This window comes from Osmia bicornis, chromosome 2 (assembly GCF_907164935.1).
Source record: "Osmia bicornis bicornis chromosome 2, iOsmBic2.1, whole genome shotgun sequence".
Classification (NCBI taxonomy): Eukaryota; Metazoa; Arthropoda; class Insecta; order Hymenoptera; family Megachilidae; genus Osmia; species Osmia bicornis.
Genome location: NC_060217.1, coordinates 7,887,451 through 7,910,405, shown reverse-complemented (window position 1 = coordinate 7,910,405; position 22,955 = coordinate 7,887,451). Strand labels below are relative to the sequence as shown.

Sequence of the window (22,955 nt, the reverse complement as noted above, 5' to 3'; positions counted from 1 at the left end):
CACGTGCAAGGCAAGTCTGAAACTGTCCGCCTTGAATGACTCGAAGATAAATGGACATCATCATCCACGGTGCTAGTAGCAAAAACCTTTAGGACGAATCGTTTCGACACGCGCTGCTTGAATTTCAATCAGTATCGTAAGCTGCTCTTTTCTTCGTGTGTAAAATGTTCGGTTCGCCGGTTTCGAGGGGGAGAATCTTGCCAGTCACGTGCTAAACTGTTCTAAGTCAAGGGTCGACGTGACAGGAAACGATCGCTGAATTCATTTATCGTATGATCACCTTTGCTCTGCTAATCGATTCGATTCCAACGATTGACGATATTGTTTGTCAACGATAGCAGAAATTGGATGATTGGACGGCTTATGACTTGGTAGAAATGGAAATAGTCTTTGAATGGGTCTTCGAGATCATTGATGGATTGTGGCGGAGAACGTAGCATAGGGTGAGTTATTGTTTGCGGTAAGGTGAATGGAAGTGTGGAGGAGAATTGAAGCCATGAATTTCAAAGTGGTACAAATCTACTTTCTGCAGCTCAGGATACGAATTTCATTTTTTATCTTTTTTTAACGCGACCATCCGGAGTAGGATTGTTTTTTGCCATTTCTTCACGTGGCATCCAAATGTACGAATTCATGTGCACAACACGTGCTGCAATGATGTCGTGAGAAACTTAAATTCGCGAGGATCCTATGATTTATTCTTGGGAAAATCAAGTCGTTTCGATTATTTAGCAGTTTTTATTATAACTATGTACAGTGATTCGTTTAAGTCTGGGTCATTAGCAAGCTTTTCCAGTTGTCAATTAAAAAGATATTAATCAAATTTTGAATTTACAAGTGTCACCAGGTGGATCCTATCCACCAGGTGGGAAAGAAATTAAGGTGTAATTCTTATCAATCCTTACTAAAGTTGAAAATGCCAAAATCGGTATAGTTTACTCTAAAATTTGTTTGTTATACGATAACTGGAGTTTTAGAGCCCTTTACCATTTTCATGTCACACTCTACTATATCAATTGAGGCTAACACGCATTGGGAACACTACCTCCTCTGCCATCTGACGGTCAACCACCAAAATAAGAGAACAGAAAATTTTTCCACAGAACAAGTGACTTTTTAGTTTCATTTATACTGATAAAACGTTCTATAGCTAGAATGTAATTCGGTTAACGGTATCACTGATCATTGAATACGAGAAAATGAATAACTGAAAAGAATTGATTGCATAATTCGTGGTCGATAAAGTAGATGCGACTGCAGCGCCACATTTTTAAAACACTAAGAAATTACAGAGCTCTATTATCGGTACCATACATTTTTATCAACTTCAATTATTTTTAGCGTGTCAAATGTATTTTAATATTTTTATTTAAGACATACTATTGCCCAGGAAGATTCTATGAACTGAATCAAGTAGACAAAATAGAAATAAAATATGGCTTCGTTAGTTTGAAGGATCTACCGCTAGATGGTTGTAGCATTTCTTTCTCCGTCGAACTCAATTTTTTAAATTTTCACTTTAACGCTTTAGGTTTGTTGTGATCCCATTGTTTGAGTTGTGTTATGATCATATAATTTTCTGTTTGCACACAAATGAAGCTCAAAAATCATTTAATTTTAAAGAAAATGAGTTTTTCTATTTCATTTATTTCTGCGCGTACCGTTAGATGGCAGGTGTACTGTTTCTAAAGCGCCCTTTGATACAGAATTGAAAAACAAATATTAAAGTTTGATGCTATGCATGTTTCTATAACAGAAATATCTACCATAGTTTTTAAAATTGAACTAAAATTATTCTGTTGCTTAATTTGATCTAAATATATGTGTTAGCTGTATGTCTTCAACTGCCTTTAGCAACTATACTTTTTCAAATAAATAAATTCTATAATTTTGTTTTATAATATATCATACTTAAATATAATATTATAACGGCGTTCGACATTAGAAAAGCAAAATCATAAACAACTATGTCGTTTCATGCAATAAATAGCCATAACACTCTTATTCACCTTTTTCTATTACTGTGCTCTGAAAATTTCGCGTTCATTTAACGCTTCCGCATTAGAACGTGACCGAAATGCAATTAACAGTCGAGTTATTTTTCTTCTTTATCGTTTGCGGGAAACCGTGTGGCCATAAAGTTGGAAATGCGGGTCATTGTTATTGGCGAAAGAAGATGCATACACGATTCTCAGGATGTAAGGGGGAGGAACGGGCTTCCGGCCGTGCAGGTACGCGCACCGGAAGTGTCGGTTGAACCGCCACTACCGGTCGTCATGGTATGACTTTAACCGAATGGCCGGGAAGATATTTTCTGATTTCTGTCTGCTCGCGACCCGTGAAGATCGGAGATTCGTGTTTGGCGACGTTCACGGTATACAACAGGTTATTGTATCCGCCTGTTTCGCGTGGGAACGACCCCGAAACTAGCGCGAAACAGAAGCCGAACTTGACATCGTTACGCTTTGAGCACTTTACGAAATCACTATTATAGTTACCGATAAAACGTAAGAAACGAACCAGTTACTCGAGAATTTTCTTTACGTTACTTCATCTATTATGGAATCAAGTACTTACTATATTTATTATTAATAATTCTTACACAATATACAGTAAAGTGCTTACTATATTGATGTAATATCATTTTCATTAACAAGTAAAAATAATTAAGTAATAAATAATTTACAAATTGTACTCAACAACTTGATTTTAATATTTAACGTTTTATACTGTTATTCTTCGCTTAATTTCTATTTATTTTATCAGATACTAATTGCAATCTGAAAATCACTAATTTCGCATTATACTATATTATATTATATAACTTTATTTTAAACAGGAAAATACCGATTGAAAATAATTTTTGAAAATTATTGCAATTGACAGATGTAGTAAAAGCAGTTATACTCGGTTTGTCCTGTTAAAGAAACACGGAGACGCGTCATAAAATAAACATAAAACCTGCAGCAAAATGAGACAGAAGTTGAGAAACATTCTTTTCAAATTAAACATGCAGCCGGGTAGGTACACGTTTTTCGAATGTATAATTTAAGAACATTCTCTGTTACGTCAACGGAGTTACAAGAAACATTTCTATTTTACGTTGAATCGTCATAAAACGAAAATTCTTTTTCTCACAGGTACAGAAACGTACCTTTACCGCTACGTGTACCATTAAACAAAAAGGCAATGTTTTTGAATTTTGATAAAATTTATATTCCACGCGAGGAAATAAATCCAGAGTATCTGGTACAGAGATAAATCAGAATTAAAGAACTTTCCTTTGAAACTTTCATTCTGAAGAACGCGTGAACTTTAAAATTTCATTGAGTACACGAATGCTCGGTACACGATATTTGTCTTTATAATTATAGCAGTTGGTCAACTGAAAGTCGATGTTGCGATAGCGAGAAGTCGTGAATTGAGAATTGGAAGTGCAAATAGCAAATAGCAGAATCAATATCTTCAACAATTTCTTTTTTATTTTCGTAAAGACTGCTAATTTTAAAGTAAACTGAAAGCTGGAAATTTTGCAAAAGCTAGGAATTAAAATAAAGAAAACTATCATTTTATCAACCAGATGCAACTATAATGAAAGAAGTTACTTATATAATTTCTAAAAATTTTTCTAAAATATCAGAGTTCCATTAATAAATTACATATGTTGCCATAACAGTAGCAGTCGTGTGCAAGGGATTAAAAATTACATTCTAATATTTAATTACAGAAAAATTGCGAGCCCAGTGCGTTCGTTCTCTTATTTCTTTCCTTTCCCGCTTTTCCTTACGCACATTAAATCGGAAAATCTTTTGTTTTCGAAGATTATTTCTCTATTTTATCGCATCTATTGTTTGGGATCTGTTGTTGAAACCGTAGAAAATCAGAAATAAATCTGACGAATGCGATGCGTCCAAGATAGTTCTTCTAATTGAGGTCGTTCAGTTTCTCTTTTAGTACTAAAGCCGAGACGTGTGAATGAGTACTGTCACAATGAAGATAGTAGTACTGTTTCACATACGGCTTATCTAAATTACACAATTTCGTGATTGCTGTGTCAACAGTAAACCGCGAAGTGCTCTTTAATGTTCTCCATAAAAAGTCACGTCGTCCGAATAATACCGGAAGTCCAGGAATTACTCTTAAAACATAGAACAATCAACTTCAGTAGTTTAGAAAGATCGTGAGAAAGAGACGAGAAAAAGGTATTCAAATACAATTTTTTTAAATGAAATTGAGCACTTTGTTATACATCAATCGAAGCGTTTCTTAATTCTCTTTAAAAAAGTATGAAGGTAATTGGGTCGAAAATTGAATATTTCGAAAAATATCTTAGGGAGAGACAGGTGCTTTCAATTTTGAAAATTTTTTTGGGGAGAAATTTTGTATTTTCTTTGACACCGATCACTGCATCTTGTTATTCTCTACAAAAAATTGCTGAAATACTTGGGTCGAAATTGATTAGTTCAGAAGTTATCTTAGGGAGAGACAGGGAGAGCCTAGTGGTCTTTTCCTAAGATATCTCTTTAATTATTTAATTTTCGATCCAAGTGCCTCAATTCGTTTTTATCGAAAATAAAAATACGCTTCAGATGGCTTATATAAAAATATATAGTTCCATTTAAAATAATGAGGGCGACCTTGAAATCTTTGAAACGCTTCCACTTCCGGTGTCAACATATGCATCACGCGATGCTCTATTCGACGCCATTTCATTTTTTCTCGTGACATTCTTTTCTTTCTATTGTTCTAGCTTGTCTCATTTGTACGGAACACTCTGTATATCAATGTCTATTTTATTAAATCATTATTAAAACTCCATTTATTTTCATAAATCACGAGAAAATTTCAGTTGATTGATTTGGAATCAATTATTTCCTGAAAAACTTTGACGTTCCTCGGAAATAAAGAAAGTGTCGACCCACGTATCGAGACACGAGTTTAGTTCGTTGCTCAAGTCTTTGACTTGGAGGGTATTCGTTAAGAATGGAACAAGGTTAACGTTTTCAAAGAGTCCACGAATGAAATCGTGTATATGTAAGATGGCGGTGAAAGGGGGCCCATGGAAATGGTTAGAGGAGGTGGGAACGCATCGCTAGAGGCTCGTGGCAGAAGAACCTGGTCGTTTTCGGCCGCAGGAAGTTGGGTAAAATAATGAAAGAGGTGGACACAAAGGAATGGGAAGCCTACCTACTGGCAACGAAATAAGTCGACCACGAAATGACATCCGCTCCTCTCGCTACCACGACAGTCTGTTTCCTCTTGGTTTCACCTTCCTCCACCTGTCATTACTCTCCGTACATGAAAGAATTCAGGCTGGCCTCGGATTAGCCCCTCAAAGGGCTACGTGCCACGCTCTCCATCAGTTATGAAACTCGAAACAAGATCATAAAAGGATACGAAGTCGTTGGTGAATTTGAGATGCATTAGATTGTAGCGAATCGAATGTTATTAAAATTAAAAGGCGTTGAAAGGCATAATATGATGAGATAACAGCAACTGAAAATAGCACTTATGGCTTATGGAAGTCAATTCGTGAATTAATGAAATATTTTATAATCTTTACTTGAAAAATTGTATTAGCACAATATTAAGTATTTTAATAGATTGTTTAATTCTTTAAATTACTCGGGACTTAATAAGTTGTAAGGAATAATTATAAAATGGAATGCAATATTTGTGTTTTCAACAATCTAATGTTTCACTTGAAAAATTTGATGACATTTGAATATATTAACAATTCATTTGAAGATTATTCGTGACCTAATAAGTTAAAAAGGATAATTATAAAATGGAATGCAGTATTTTCTTCTTTAAGAATCTTATTTTTCTCACTTTTATCATTGAGCAAATAGTCTTCATTTCTGTCAGTGCCAGTAATAAAAGCATCCCAATCTTAACGCGAACAAATTACAGGAACAAAAACAATGATCGATGCAACTTAGCTCGTGTAAATATCGTTGTATTGATTCGCCAAACTTTTACGCATAACGCGAATAACAAAAGCGGGTAAACAAGGTGAATCTTTCGATCGTTGGGAAATATCAAAGGGGAGAAAGGATCGAGCTTACACGGTCGATGGTTGCCGAACAAAAGCATCCTCGGGGGATTATTTCCCTCGCGGAAGGAATTTCGTGTTCGAGTGTTTCAGGGATTCAGACAAGGGTGCTTGAATGCAATTATAACGTAAAATTAATAATCGGACGTTTCGAAACGCAGCAGATGTCGCCTCGGCCTTTTGTTTTCCTTCGTTATGCTGTTTTATAACCGCTTCCCGATACCGAGAAAATTTCAGCCGCGTAAATATTGAAACGTTCAATGGTCTTGATGAAAAGTCAACAGCCGGTGAACATAATGAAGTCATCGAGAATATTGTGAAATTTATGTGCATATCAACCTCTGCATATAACATCTCCCTCGAAAGTTGTAGAACTAGAGGATGCTGGATCACGTTATCGATAATTTGACATGTTGATAATAAATATCGTTAAGAAATGATTAACTCTTTTGGTGTTTAGATTATATGTCAAATGCAGAAGATGTGGATAGTTAAATAATTTAACAAATATATGTAATTTATTCAGTTATTTATTTATTTATATATATAATTAATTTAGAGATTTTTATATTATTTATTAAAAATAGAAATACCATTTCGAAGTATATATTTACATAGCAGCAACGAAAGTTTTCAAGTGAACCTTTTAAATCAGGTGCACATGCAATCTACCGATCGATAATCATTATTATTAATAAAAACCCGGGCAGTGCTGCTAAAATGTACTATAGTTCTAACGTACATAAATCACATTTGATTATCTCTAATGGAATATCTAATTAATAAGATTTGATATTTTTTACTCTTGATATTCAATCTTTTTGAACTTGATTGATGATTTCAAAAGAAAGTACTTACCCTAGTTTTTAATTTACAACGTTTCTCCTCGATCTCCTTTTAAATGTCAAATATGTATTAGTATTAGTCTGACGAGAATTTAAACAGAAGATCGATTGATTGCAAAATAAGATTTGAATCTTGCAAAAATCTTAAGACACTTTTTAGTGCTTTATTATTGTTTAGGATTGATTTGAAATTATTTGAAAAATTGTGACCTTTACTTTCATTAGTAAGCAGTTACTTTAGTGACGTCAATTGTTTTTTTTTTTATTTAAATAGTCGATAAGAATGTGCAACATCGAATATGTTGTTTATCAAATATAATGGTAAATACATTATTTTTATTAAAATTATTTTGTATTAGCATATTGTAAATGCTGATATCATCGCTTCAAACAGAGTGCGAAAATATTTTGTTTCAAACGACTGCACCGATTGTGTGAAATCAGTAATAAAGAATTCATTTCTATGCTTAATAACAACAGATTACTTAATAATGCGTTACTTTCTGTTCGGGCCGTTCGCATAAAATTATAATCCCCGCCATTTGAGAAATTCAAGAAATCGCTTCAGCGTAAAGATTAAATCGTTAAAAAACCGTTAAGACACGATCCATAAACCACGACGCTTCGGTTTTATTTCAGTTTTGAGAAAGTATGCGAGCAATTTAATTTAATATAATAACCTACAATTTTGAAGTAATAACCACGACATTATGATTAAATTGTTCATTAAATTAAATTTCATTAGTACATTCAATGAAATTTCACACATATCGATCAACGCAGTGGATCAACCCCTTTTTGAAACTTTAAAATTTTGCTCAAGAAAAGCATATGAAGTTTACTACACAGATTTTCCAATAATTTATATTATTCTTATTAAAAATACAAAAGAAAAACATGATCCCATAACTTTTAATAATTTTCTCTCTTCCATGGATTAACATTTTCACCACCATAAGATCACTAATGATCGACATTACTAGTTAAATATAACCAAATAACTGAAGGATAGGAAATTAAAAAGAATTTTAAATGATAATTGCATAAAATCACAAATGAAAATTTTTAATTAAAAAATGGAACCATCGTACAGCTTGCTTTACTATATCCAGCTGTTTTTACCATAGCGGTCAACCTGTAAATAACAATTTTTTCCCGGGAAACAATGAAAAAGAGAACTAATTTGAAAATGTCTCGAACGGATCGATTGATCGTTAATCTGGTGCAAAGGAACAAAAAAGAATGATCGAAGTTCGCGTGGAATCGAGTTTACGCGCTCGATGGCGACCATGGCAACGTTTGTTCACGGCACGACAGCAGGATGGTGGGAGTTTTAAGAACAGCAGGACGTTCAAGTGATGGGGCCCCGGGGTGCGGCGAGGGCGACGGGGGGGGAGGAGTCCGCAGCAGGGAAGGAGAGACGGCAGACGAGGCAAGCCTCGAACCGTACGGTCTCCCGATGCCAGTCGCGCTCCTGCACTTCTACGTAGCTGAAGTCGTACGCGTTCGTTCTGTCACGTCTATTTGATTCGTATGTGTGTACGCGTATACACGATCCTGTCTGTCGAACGCGCCCACGGTGTAAACACTTTCTATTCTGACCTCGCTCGGCTGATCGAAACGTGGGCGACGAACAGAAAAGCTAGAACAGTGAAGAAAAAGTAACCGCACCGTTAAACGCGATATACGGTTTTGTCCTCGGTACAATTGCCCGATCGAATCGTACTGTGAGAATGACAGTGAACAGTGATAAGACGAATAATCGTACGATCGAAGTGAGTCAAGATCGAGTGGGATATATGTTAATAATGTCAACGAACATGGAAGTAGTTATGCGTTAATCGAAAAACCTGCAGAGAAAGGGATATACTTGTGCATTGGAAGAACTTTCTTCCCGCGCGTTTTTCGTTTAAAGGGAAAACGAGTGTAGGAAATATTTCTGTATGATCGGTTTGAATTTTTGTAAACAATCATCCGTGCAAATACGAGATTCGGTTACCTATCGCGGATATTGAGGTGACTAGCGTTTCGAGGATTAACGTAGTAACTGTAAAGGGTGCAACAGGACACTGGCGTTAGGTTAGGTCGGAGCGTTGGGATCGAACTGGTTCCCCGTAGTGCGGACAATAAGAGGATACGTGTTTTTAAGTTTGAAAGTGAATTAAGGATACAATAGGCGGTTATGATGGGTGTATTGAGGTGGAGGCTGGAGCTCAGATCGGATGCCGACCTCCGGCAACAGCAACAACAACAACGGCCAAACACTGAACGGTCTTCGACAGGACACAGTAACCATGCGCATGCGCACACGCACACATTGCCGGAACTTATATCACAGGTGAGTTTTTCCCGCGCTCTCAAAAACACTGCAGTCATTCGATAATTATACTTTATCATTTTATCGTTATACACGAATGTTATCTAAAAATATTAAGTACGCCGGCATAAATGTTTATTCCTCTTTCTTATTGTTCGTTCTACTTTCCCTCTTATGCCATCATTGGTTGGGATTAGAGTGGATTTTTTCGAAGGGGATTGGGGATCAGTTATCGTCGTTCAATCAGATTTAAACGGACATAGTTTTTGTGATAGACAGATGTAGATCCATGAAAGGAAAATATTGTATAGCTTACCAGTAACCATTCGTTTTATGAATGGAACATATGCTTCATGAGAAAATTGTTCGTTGAAATTATCATCGTGAAGTGGTACTTATGTGCTAGGGATATGTGAAAGTATTACTCCTTTTTAGAAGCTTTCACTTTACAAACTCATAGATCAAAGTATTTGCATTTATTTCCTATGCTTTATGTGTTACAATTTTATGAATATAGTGTAGTTAATTTATAAATAAAATTTACAGTGTTCTTTATTTTAACATTATTATTATTCAAAATTGTCACTTAATCTACTGTAAATTTTATTCCAAATTAATTATACTGTGTTTACTAAATTGGATAAAATAAATAAAAATTGACTCAAATTCAAGTATTATTAACATGGGGTTCAGTGTAAATTTCATATATTTCGAATTTGATAAATTCGTAGATTCGTCTCCTTAATCAAATTCGAATTGTATTGAGAATATATTTAAGTAACATTTTTATATTTCAATTATGTTGAAATTTGAACGTTTCGCACATATTTACATTTGGAAAATTTCGTAATTACAATTTTACCTTCTTCAATGTTTACCCATTTCTCGCGAACAAATCGCAGCACTGACAATGAGACCTTCAACATTCCTAACAAAAACATCAGGGGAACATCTGGCAGAATTAAACTCCTCGAAATTGTTCGTCGTTTGGCAGAGGTACAAGTTACCGTCGAAACATAACGTGCTCACGAGTTCCACGCGATCTTACCGAAATAGCTTAGTTTCAACGAAACAAGAAAATTCCACGACTGTACACCTGCGGCCACTTTTAATTAATTGTAGCAATTTCTCTTGTACAATGTCGCGTCTACATCTCCACCGTTTCCTGTAACTTATTCATAATCAGATGTCTATAGAAATCGGAACAATGAGTCATCGAAATGCAGAAACTTAAGTTTCCATAATTCCATGCGTACTTACTTTCTTAGTTCCATATGACATCCTTAGATCGGAAGTGCAATTGTCCACGAACGATGTACGTTAGACCGGCGATTTCACAGAACAAACTTTCTCGTAACATTAGAAATCTTTATACAGTGATAATTTGAAAGATAGTCGCTGCAGTGACTTTACACTATTAAAATACGCCACGATTTGTGTATAACAAAGTAGAAAATTTCAATAAAACTTCGAGAGTTCTTACTCGTTTTTGTCTTTTTAAATGGAATTTTGTACTTTGCTATACATGAATCGAAGCATTTTTTAATTGTCTACAAAAATGGATGGATTGGATGAAAAATTGATTAGTTTAAAAGTTATCTTAGGGAGATACAGGGAGAGCCTAGTTCTCCCTAAAATATCTTTCGAACTGATCAATTTTCGACCTAAGCACCTTAATGCTTTTTAACTCCAAAGTGTTGAGAACGCCTCCACTTCCTGTGCCATTTAATCTCGCCTAATGAAATTTTTTAATATATTCTATCATTTTCGAAGCATAAGTTGGCCCAGTTGCACGAGACGTACACACAGTACAAACAGTATTACAGAAATACTACCTGCGCTGTATGTCGATCGATCGGCATTGTTGAAACCGGTAAACGCAACCCGATTGGTTAACCAGGACGCGTAACAACTTTGCAACTTGCTCGCACATACCGGGACGGTTGTGCATGCCCGCGATTTTAATTCCCGTAGCTGTACGCGTCGATTGCTTCCGCGTGTTTCGTTTTCGTGCGTGTACAACGTCGTCGCGGAGAAGCGGAGTAACGTCTCGCGTTGTTACACTTTTTGCACGCAAGCTTTTCAGCTGCAACCGAGGGACCGAGATGCATCGGTGAGACAAAAGAAAGGGACGAAGGTGGAAGGAGCTCGGAAAGGAGAGGAGCAATGCCAAGAAACGAGCGCGCGGTAACTGTAACCACAAAGATCGGCTTCGTGGTAATTTTCCTCTAACAACCCGTTACTCCATCGTTCTGCGCTGCGAGACGCTTTAAAAAGTCCTATTTTCCCATGACCGGCCGACTGGCTGCTTACGTGTACGCGAGATACTCGTATATACCCGGTCGGTGGAAATCTATACGCGTATACAGGTCGTTACAAAGAAAAAAAGAAACGACTTAAATTTTTACCCTTTCACTGGACGCAGTGCTGCGAAAAGTTACAGGGTGCCACTGTAGTAAATAAGCTTTCCTTTTCTTTAACCCTTTGGGGATGGAGCGTTCTTAAGCTTGCACACAGTATTATTAATTTAAATTAAAAGAAGTAATAATTCCATCTTTCAAAAGATTTGTTATTGTTATTTTATTCCTTATTAGTTATTTTGATCTCTTTGTTAGTTCCGGTGCTAATTTTAATTAATAATTAAAAAAGAAATGGAAATTATCTCTTCGGTAAGGTACCCAATATTTGGGTTAAATTTTATTCCATAGAATTTGTGATAGATTTGGTTATTTGCATTTTATTCGTGGTTAAAGTTCTGAATTCCTTCTTCTTTTTAAACACCCGGTATAATTATCCGAGGGGTGTCTTGGCTGACCGGCGAGTTAAAGGCTCTCTCTTAACGATTCACCAGCACGTGTTCGACGACAGGGAGTTTAATTCTTGCCGAAGACGAACTGGGTCTGATTGGCAAGAATTACACTTGTCGTCGAATGAATGCCCGTTTAAAGGTCTTCGAAACGACGACTTATTAGCAGAGTGTACGGTGCCGATGCTGCCTCGTCGTGCTTGATCCTACCGATAATCGTATTGTATAGCGGCCACTTGCACCAGTTCCACTTGTTTCGCCTTTTAGTCGCGTTCAAATTGACCCGATGTTTACGTTCCTTCGGATAATTGGGAATGTTCGGATGTACAGTAACGAATCTTGATTTTTTTTCTGACCAAAGCGCACAAAAGTATTGTTTAAAACGTGTTATAGAATATTTTAGTTAAAAGCAAATATGATTAATGATAAAAGTACGGTATTTAATAATTAACATTTGACACGTACGGTACGAGATATAATCTACGCAGCAGACAGAAAGAATTAACATTGCAAAGCCGATAACTCTGTGAAGTAATAAATTCAGTTTTCAAATGACAGTTCTTTATTCACAAACGAGTCCATACGTTGGAACGGAAAGTTGTTTTATTTTCTTCTAACGGTATACATTTTTAAAACAATATTTTACTCTCTCATATTTTTTGATCAAATATTTTCTATTGTGTTTCGATCAAATTCTGTGGAGGTAGTTGTGTAACACAGGAAATTGTTAAGCAATAAAAATATTTTCTAAAATTAAATTTCTAATAGGCAAAATAAAAAGAATTTTTTTCTGTAATTTGATTTAAATCGATTTATTGAAACACTGATAATGAACCATGTAATTATAAGTCGTATTGATAATTGAGGTTTTCGAACGTGCACATATTTCATTCTGTTAATGAAGCGATGTAATCCGTTTCGTTAATTACAAACAATGCCATTCATCACCAGGCTGTTCTCTTCGATGACTTCATCGACGTTAATGTTTCTCCGATGATCTACAGGCTTTTGTTCTTTAACATTGATATATTTTGCTCTATTACAGTAGAGCAATTTAAATTTTAATCTTTCACGTTCTAGAGACACCTGTGACATATCATAACTTTTCTTTACAATTTCTTATTTATTTTTGACGTGATATGTTTAAAAAAAGCATTGGAATTGATTTGTGGAAAAAAAGTTGAATTTTTTAAATTTATATTATTATTCGCGTAAAGTTTACTTATTTTTCCAAATTATTTTTAATAGAATAAAGATAAATATTGAATTTGTCTCCAGTAGGCATACTTAGATCTCAAAGAGTGAAATATTATTTATTATAAAATTTGTTTGAAATGCATAACTCATTTATAACAGTAGTTTTCTTCCATTTTACGATATTCCATCCATTTCTCAAGTATCCTTATGTCTTTACATTGAACGGGTTTGCAGTTTACGTAAACTTGTTATACCTTGAAAGCAACGTGAGCTGTCGTAACACAGGAATTGTTGAGAAATCGGTTTCGAAGACATAAAATGTGACAAACTTTGAACGATCTACATGCAGAGTACCAAGAGATAGGGAGCAAGTACATTCGAATAGAACATGATTTCTTTATGTAATAAGTGAATCGAAGGCGTAGGACTTACAGTATCGAGGAAAGTAGGCTTTCCGATGGAAAATGGTAATATAGGAGAAGGAGGAGTTCCCAAAATTCCTAACGCAAATGCACTTAAAAAATTAAAAAAAAAAAAAAAAAAGGTAATATAAAATAAGGGAAATAAAATACAAGAAATCGACAACCATAGAGATAACATATACATTGGGTGACTTCAATCACCATTAGTAGCGAAAAGGTTAAAAGTGATTTGGAAACAAAATAATATTTTTTTTAATTATTAATCGTCACTTTCCTCGGGAATGCCTAAAGAGAAGGACGGTATCCACCATTTTCGTTTAAAAAAAAAAGATTGAGAATCACTGTTTTAAGCCATCTATAATTACTCTATCATTAAATTTCTTTCACTTTCACTTGTTTCCAATTTTCCCTTAATTATAACTCCCATAACTAACTTCGATTATTTCAACTCGTCAATAAATTATAGATGAATCGGTACTAATCAAAGGTGTATTAATTAGTTTTTAGTGAATAATTAATAGCCTATTAATATGCAGGTTTCCGGTGCGTAGTGTTAAACGCATTATTCCGTTCAGTGATAAACAACACTCGATACAGAGTGTTTGCTAATTTATACTGCACGTGCTACATCGATAATCACTTTATCAATGATTAGTGTCTGATATCTCCGTTTAGTGTCATCGACGATAATGTAGAGTGATTCGAAGCTCAAGTGCTGCAACGAGTGGCTTGTGTAATAAAAAACGGCAGAAAATCCACTTATAATAAAGAATTGTTTATTTATTGATTTAATAAAAAATAAATGCGACCAACATAAATATTTTTGATAATTTTGAAGATTCTTACATTTTTTGAATATTCGCATTTTAAAATTTGTAATTTTTTCAAAAAACATTATAGAATTTTGCATAAAAAATTGCATCTCTCTACAATTGAAACTTCGTGACAGAGAACTCGTCATGTCCTCGAAATAGTCAATTCCCCGATTGCATGATTCATTGGTTCTGCCCACTTCGCATTACCATAACACTGAGATCGATAATAATTTACATAATAGCTTGTCTGTAATTTAGCTAACAATCTTCCTTCGCAGACGCTGCGTTATAGCTTTGTCTCAATGCGAGTACTCGTGTGCGTATACCACTTTAAGTTCTGGTTTCCTTTCTGGTCCGTCCACAAGAACGATCCTCCGTTAGCTCGTTCGTTAGCAGTTTACGACCAATTTCTTGTGCAAAGAAATTTCCGTTTTTAATTCCATTTCATTTGTTCGAACGACATCCACGCGGTTTGTTTAATTTCTTTCAGATGATTAACGCATATTTTCGTACCTTTATTTAAGTACCATTTTATCCAGTTGGTAGATGTAAAGGAATTTATTTTGCAATTTTGTAAAATTTAATAAGGTAATAGAAGATTATTTAAAATTTTTAATAATTAAGACATTGAGTGTCAGAGATTACTGGTGATCTGTAGTGTTCTCCAAAGACAAATCCTGAAATGAAAGTATAATAAATATAACATGAATGCAATTTTCCATAATTAAGTATCAAAATTTAATTTTTCTACCAATTTTTAAACATTTGTTATAAAATCCTCAATTTCAAAGCGTTAAGTGATATTTTGTTGATTCTCCTCAAATTGGATGTTTTCTTCGTTCAGAAATGAATGAACGAGATTCCCACGTACAATTTGCACCTCTGGCCTGTTCATTCGATTTTCTATAAAGTCCTCCAGTTTGTTTTTCGTCCTGTCTGCATTACACGAATGCATTTTCCGTTGGCGTTCTATTCACTTTCAAATTTGCTTTTCATGAAAATGCTGGATAGAACATACTTTCGTATGCCGGGATAGTCTTCAATGCCTCGAGAAAACATTTGTGACTCGTAAATAGCTACAACTGGATTCGGCCGTTGAAATTTCTTCATTTGCATGCGCATGGAAAAAGATTCGAAGCCCGCACCGTTCGCCTTGCAGCCGGCTCCGTGGCTGCGAAAGCGCTATTCATACTTTCCTATTTCTCAACGATTCATTAAAAAATTGTCGTAATTTAGATTGCAAAACTGCTGGTTTCGTTGTGAAAACTTGGCTGCTGTAATCGTTTCGAATTTGATCGGAACCTGGGTACTTGATTACTATTATTAGAAAGGAATTCGTCTTGGAATTGTACGGCTGGGTTGAAGAACAATAGAAGCCCAATCTGAGCTATTTTCAGAGAATTTCCAAATTAAATGCAGGACACGTAGAATTACACATTGAGACCAAGAATAATGCAAACAAAATTTTGCATAATGAAATACAAAACTAAATTAAAATTGGGGCTCTCTTCATGGTTATATTAAAAATATAACTTTGCTTACATATTTTCATTAACAAATTTGAATACAAAAAATTCATAATAGAATTTGTGGAAAATATGAAAAAGCAGTTCTATAAACAGTATACACAGAGTTCAAATTATTACGATTGCTAAAGGTTGAAGGGTACTCTAAAGGTTGCATCGTTGCTTTACATGTTGGTACGTTTTTTACATCCCGTTTGATTGTTTCGTTCTTTGTATTAGGTTTTTTCATACGAAGTTGCCACTTCTGTAGGTCAGGATAAAAGTGTTGTACTTTGAAAAGAATAAACTTTGTTTAACTCTTTAAACTTCTCTGGGGCCTCTGTGTATTGCGTTATTCAACCTTTATTTACACCGATTCAAAGTAATTAAACAAGAGAGTTGAATGAAATTGAAACTTTTTCTTTTGAAAACAATGCTCGTTTATTTTTCAGAGAAAACTTCTTGGAGTGCCCAGGAATGATCAATATATTCATCATTAGCGAACCATTAGATGTATGGATATCTACTTTTGGCAGGGTTGACATTAGTAATTCTTCTTCTATCCTGACATTAAATTCTAAATTATTTGTTTTCTAATTTTCAATTTAGAGTCTCTGAATTGAATGAATTTTTCAAATCGGTCGTCAATTAATCAGATATGGGAACTTTTTAGGTGGTGCGATACTGATATAATAATTTATCAGTGTTTAGATATTAAAGATTGCATTGTTCTGAATCGCGACGAAATCGATGGTCCGCCGTCCGAAGGTTAAGATACTCATTTTCAGCATCTTTTTAGATATAAGGAGTACAGAAACATAGAACATAGATCTGTTACGAAGTTCGTGGGGACAAAGCGTTTAACGTTGAGTTCCTCAAAGTACGGAACACCAGTATGGAAGAGAAGTGCTCGGTATATCCGTAAAAGCCGGTCGCACGTATGGTTGCCTCGACTTCGTTTTAAAAGGCAGCTCGCAAAAGGGGCCGCACAGCTGTTCGTACGGCTGCATTTCCCGTTTTTTTTTTATTTTTCTATTTTGACGTATAAGGCCCGAAGCCAAGGTGGAGGCGCGTGTTGCTGCTCCAGATGAGAGATTTTTCGTAAGTTTTACGAGGTAACGACACGTCTGCTCGCCGTATAGACAGCCAGGTGCAAAGGTATCGCAGCTGCCAGACAGTCTGCTTTCCTATCCGACTAAACGACGAAAAATCGATCCATCCTAGACCAGAATCGAGTTCTCGCTATCGTGTGCGACCTATCGCACCACGAGAAAATCGATACGCTATATTACCCTTTAACCCATTTCGCACCTATACCCACACTCAGCTTCTCTTCTGATGCGTGTGCACAGCACCGAGCATAGAAGTCCTCTCTAGAGAGAAAATGGGGAAAATAGGGAATTCTCTGAATGCTAATTTTGAAGATATTAATAAGGTCATTTTTAGTAGACCTTAAGCTTTAAATTCGTGTAGAATAAATATTATCTTAGGGTACTTTTATGTCGTCAATAATTTGTGCCAGCTTTTACATAATTCAAATTTGCTTATTGATCGTTATAATTATCAATCATCCATTTTGTATTAAGATTATCGATGAAACCCTTATATAGACATTTTTAGTCAACTTTTTAGTAAATTTACAAATCAGTTTTTTGATAACGAACTAATTTGTATTAAAAATATTAATGAAATTTTTATATGATTATTTTCATGAAATCTTAATCTTCAAATTGATATGTAGTAAGTGCTGTTTTATAATACTTTTATGTAATCAAATCATGCCAGAGGTTTTATTACTATGCAACAACTTAATAGAAGTTTTAATAAAGGAAAAGGAAATTTATGTATTCTATAAGATTTTTATTATGAAAATAATTTTATAGAAAGTGTTCTTTTTTGTAATAAATACATTAAAGGATACTTTCCTTGGACGTGTGTGGATTGGAACAGAAGGTCAATGACGGGAAACGATAAAAGTATACATTTATTATCCCATAATAGTCAATAAGCGGTCAGGAGGCTGTAAAACGTTTTCTCTCTCGATAAGAATATTTCCCTTTCGACAGGGAATCGCCTAAGCGACCTGGTTATTCCTCCTTTCGTGCCTTTCTTTTTCTCGGCAACGCGATAATGCATGGCATCGCTGTAATTATCGATCTTATCGTGGAATTCAAATGAACGTCAACAGCTTTGCAAAAGGTTATCCACGGCCGGATCGGCAGATAACACGTTCGAATTAGCTTAAGGAGCACGTGTACGCTTGCAATCTCGTATCGAGCCACGAAAACAACTTGATATTCCAACACTTCGCCTACCATTGTTTGTGTACCTGTTAATTTCACGTTTTCGACCTTAACCTAATTTTACAAGCGAGTATACGCTTCTGTATAAACTGCTGAAACATCACGCGATAAACACGATGTTTCAATTTCAAACCAGACAAATTTGCTTATCCATTTTTCTATCCAATATGTTTGGTTTTATAATTTGTTAACGCGAATATTTTTTGAAATATTCTTTTTTCGTAAAATATTCAAAATAGAATTTATTCTATTCCATAGGAGATATATTACGTACGGTACGAAGAATAATAGGTTTCTCTAACACGTTCAGACCCACGTTAGGTAGATCTACCCATACTAGCCTGGTGACAAATATAGGACTATAAATTTCAATTTTTTTGCTTTACTACGTATATTAATCTATATTTCAATAATGGTGAAAAAAAAAGGTAAAAAAACAAGTTCTTATGATGGGATTCGAACCCGAGACAAATTATTCTTGTCACCATGCTAACCATTACTAAATAGAGCGCCCTTGTATTCGAATAGAAATTTTTCTCAAAGTTGCCCGAGTATCAGTTTCTAAAATTACAGTTATGATTATTATAAATTGATTATTCAATTAAATTTTAATTGAAATCAGCAAGGACCACATCTGAGAGTATCCTTATAAGTGTTAAAGAACACGTTGAAGCTGTCAGAATTCAGACATATCGGAGGTTATAGATTGGGTGTGATTATTAGAAGATGACCGCGGTTCGCGGCAACAATTTCATTCTTGGCACACCTTCTGCTTCACGTGTATACGAGAGTGTACATGGGCGCGTCCAACTATGCGCGCCCCTACTGAATTATTCATCCCCGTAGGAGACAGCGTCTCTTTCTTTGTTTCTTCTTTCTCCTTCTATAGTGAGAGAACTCCTTTTCTCTTCGGTTATTCTCCTTCCCCCTCTTTTTTCTTTTTTTTTTTTTTTTTTGAATGTACAATCCAGTCGGGAGGAAATCCACGACCTTTGGTTTGCGAAATATTTCTGGAAACTCTTGGAGCGGAATTCACCCTTTTGATTTCTTTCACGAACCAGCTGGAAGAATTTCTATTTGTAGAAACTGTTTTGCATCGTTTAGCCGAGGTAGAAAATAGATCTGTGTCGTTGAAACGAAACATATGTGATTACATTTTTTGTTGGACTGTTTAAATCATTAATAATGTCGATGATTTTATAATTTGCATAATAGCAATACTTTTTATATGATATTAATAATGATATTTATAGTATGTTTTAAATTTTGCTAGATTTTTAACTGGGACAATCGTGAGCAATTATGGCTCTAAATACTATTTTTATCATTTCTTGCAAGCTTTATCCGCGAGAAGAATTTCTTGGCTAGAATTTCTATTTGTTGAAACTCTTTTCCTTTCTTTTGCGATCGTGCTGTCGGGACATTCTCGGAGAACCTCGCTCTTCTGAGTTTCTTCGATTCAGGAAAGCGAGTTTTATTCGAGTACCATTGTGGGGAGGATTTTTCCTTCAAAATACTTCAGAAATAGTTTCTTGATTTTCGATAAAAGCGAAAGGTCGTTTTATCTTTGCGTTTCAATAAGATTGTTAAACTTTTATGTTACCGAACATTTCTTCCCAATGCTTTTATTTCTGAAATAATATCTTTATTAAACCAAGTTTACTTTTTCGGTACTTACTTTGAAAAGAGAAGTGAAAAAATATAATTTATTGGAAATTTTCTAAATGGGAAACTTTCTATACCCATCAAAGTCTGATAAAATAAATAATTAAATATAATACTATTTATCCAATTATCAAGGTATTTATGGGGCTCGATTTTATAGTTACAAAACCAACGAAAATACCATGACGATGATTCGATAAACTCTGCCAACCACAAGTGTTCTTGCCCCATGATGGAAAAAGGTGTCCGTTAATTCAATAAATTTTTAATGGCAAAAAACGAACGTTCGAGCAAGCATGCAACATGAACGTACCATTTATTAGTGTAGTCACGAGCAGCATCGCTGGCACCATAAAGATTTCTTGCGAGAAAGGAAAGCAAAGCCGTGCAGTATCTAATTAGATTTCTTCTTACATGAACTTGCTTGGCTTTTTACTTACCGTGAAAAGAAACTTACCCTTGATCTTTTCCACTGCTTCTGAAGGATTCCACGGTTTCGCGATGTTACATTTATTTTTGGCAAATAAAACAAAATATATTCGGCTGGTTACTATATCTACCCTACTTTAAAATTATCTGAATTCTGTGTCAGAGTAATAAAAAAAATTAATAAATAATTTTGGAATAAAATTAATATTATATATTATAAAACAGTTAAAATAATCTTGAGCTGTTTCTAAAGGATTCGAAATGAAAAATTATGGTTGCACATCAGGCTTTCTGTATTTCAAAATCAATCACTTTAGTTACCCTATTGATTCAGACGTGATTAATCTTTTATGGATACGATTTATCTTTTGGATCGCAGACTTTTGTGTTTACAAAGGTACCTGCACAAAGGTACGTAAATACCCAGTCACACACAGAAAGATGGTACATACGTGTATGTAGTCGTATATAGTCATAATGCTCACACACGATGAAGAGAAGCAGGAAGAAAGAGAAAACGAAGGAAGAACGATGAATCTGCACTCACGCAGTTTGCTTAGGGTCGAGGGATAATGCAGCAAACTCCCCCGGTTTGTCAGGGGTTAAAAAGGCCCTTCTTTTCTGCCGATTTTCCGTCTCGCCTTCGCCGCTTGCGTTATTAATACGCGAGTTGCGTTCAGTCTTTTCCTTTCCACCTCCCTGCATCCTCTTTTTTTTTCTTTCTTTCTTTTTCCCTGCTGTTTGCACTCGTCGTTCTTCGGTTAGCTAAACTCCTCGCTCGAAACTCATCAAGACCCACCGATTCGTCGACCTCGAATATGCTAACGTTGGGAGAAATAGACGACGGTTTCATACTCTTGACAAACGTTTTCTCGTTAACTCGACCGTTTGTAGTTCATTATCCAGTCAATGATATACTGGCTCGTATTAATATTCGAGCATGTTCATTATTGTCACGACGAACAGTCTTTGTACTCTTGTTTTCGAAGGGAGAGATCATCCGAGAAGTCAAGTGTCCGTTTGAGAGACAAAGCAAATATTTAGAATTAATAATTTACCAGAAATTTTGCAGTTTTTACATTTACCATTACACTGGAAGTTGCTCCAAAACCACAGATAATATTAATATTACAGTAGAATTTACTTAAGTTAAATGAAAATTTATATTCTGGTATAACTAGTATCAGTATTGAAATAAAAGAACTTCGATGCCTTTTATTCCAATTTTGAACGGTATTTTTGTAATAAGATATTCGACGTCATTTAGATCAAACATTTTGAAAAGAAATACAGTGTAAGCGAGTTTCGTATTATCAATAAACGTCATCCTTAATTAAGTTTCATTGTTCAATTTGCTTTTACTAAATATCAAGTGTAACTGAAATATCTTATTTCAGTCGAAGCTATCGTTTATGTAGGTTAAATGAAACAAAAGCAAGGTTTCCTTCGTTGAAAGATTTTTAAAGAAATGGAAGATTGCAACAACGAGATAATAATGTTTCGAGCTTATTAGTTACATCCTTCTTAATTGTAAGTTAGCGGCTAGAAGCACTTAAGTAGGAAACATGACGCATCCAATCGTAATTGCAAAGTATGTCAGATGAGAATAGAGACTGGAGTTAATAATACTTTGTCACATTAGAAGTCTTGTTTTGCAATTAAACAAGAAAATAACAACTAAAATTTGTTGCAAATAAAACGAAGCTACTTAATCAAATTTTGGACAGCTTAACTTAACAATTGATGTATGTACAAAGCACTTATAAAATCTTCCTCTAAAATTTCTTAGCTCCCCTCGTTTGAAACAGTGCCGTAACCTAACCCAGTTGTCAGAATCAACCCGTATATCTGACTGATCTTTGTATACCGAAAGAAAATAGTTGTCGAGAAGATAAGAATCCATCCGGTACCCTAACAAGTTAAATAAAGTGTGCGGTAGGGATACGTTTGTTCAGTGGAGTTTTCGCATGGAGCACATTTCCGTGATCAGGTTTTATCAAGTATTACCGTTGGCTCAATAAAATTCGACATCGGTATAGCAGTCGTTGCATGAGTCAGACACGAAATTGGCCTCTTATCGTGACTACCCGCGGGTTCAATCGATTCGTGGAGCCTCTGATGCTCTCTTCATCCGTTCCTTCGGCATATAAGAAGCGCGCCGATGGGGTGGGTGGTGTCGTCTATTACTGTTCTTCGCCTAGGAAACTTTCCTTCTCTTTTTTTCCCTTCTTCCCCTTACGGTCGTTTGCATTCTCCCCTAAAATTCTGAGAACAGAGAGATACTAGCCAAGATACGGCCGAAGGGTGTCTCTCCCTTTTCTATCTTCTACTCGACACTAATGACCCGTTCGTATATACCTTGATACTTTCATCCTAAATACTTTGTAGGGGCACCGGGATAGATGTTCATGGGTGGGGATATTTTTAGTTTAGCACGGAAGAAAGTTGCGCTCGGTATGTTGACACACGATCTTTGATCGTTCGCGAATGGTTTCGGTTATGAAGGAAAGGCGAGAGGCTTTCGGAGGCGAGAAAGTAGAGTTTGAAGTTTTGGCAAGAAATTGAAAAATATCGAGTGACTTCGGTATCAGAGTAT

General features: G+C 35.3%; 1 protein-coding gene across 10 annotated transcripts in view; it reads left to right on the top strand.

Annotated features, from left to right (window-relative positions):
- The window catches only part of LOC114875658 (rap1 GTPase-activating protein 1-like), a 143,018-nt gene that overhangs the window by 86,382 nt on the left and 33,681 nt on the right, over nucleotides 1-22,955 (top strand). The window contains exon 1 of one of the 10 annotated variants that reach the window (XM_029186201.2): nucleotides 8,354-9,238. The exons of the other annotated variants lie outside the window; for them this stretch is intronic. Within the exon in view, the coding sequence (XP_029042034.1) occupies nucleotides 9,083-9,238 (156 nt within the window). The 5' untranslated portion in view covers nucleotides 8,354-9,082. Of the gene's footprint in view, nucleotides 1-8,353; nucleotides 9,239-22,955 lie in introns of those variants that run through there. 10 annotated transcript variants of the gene reach the window in all.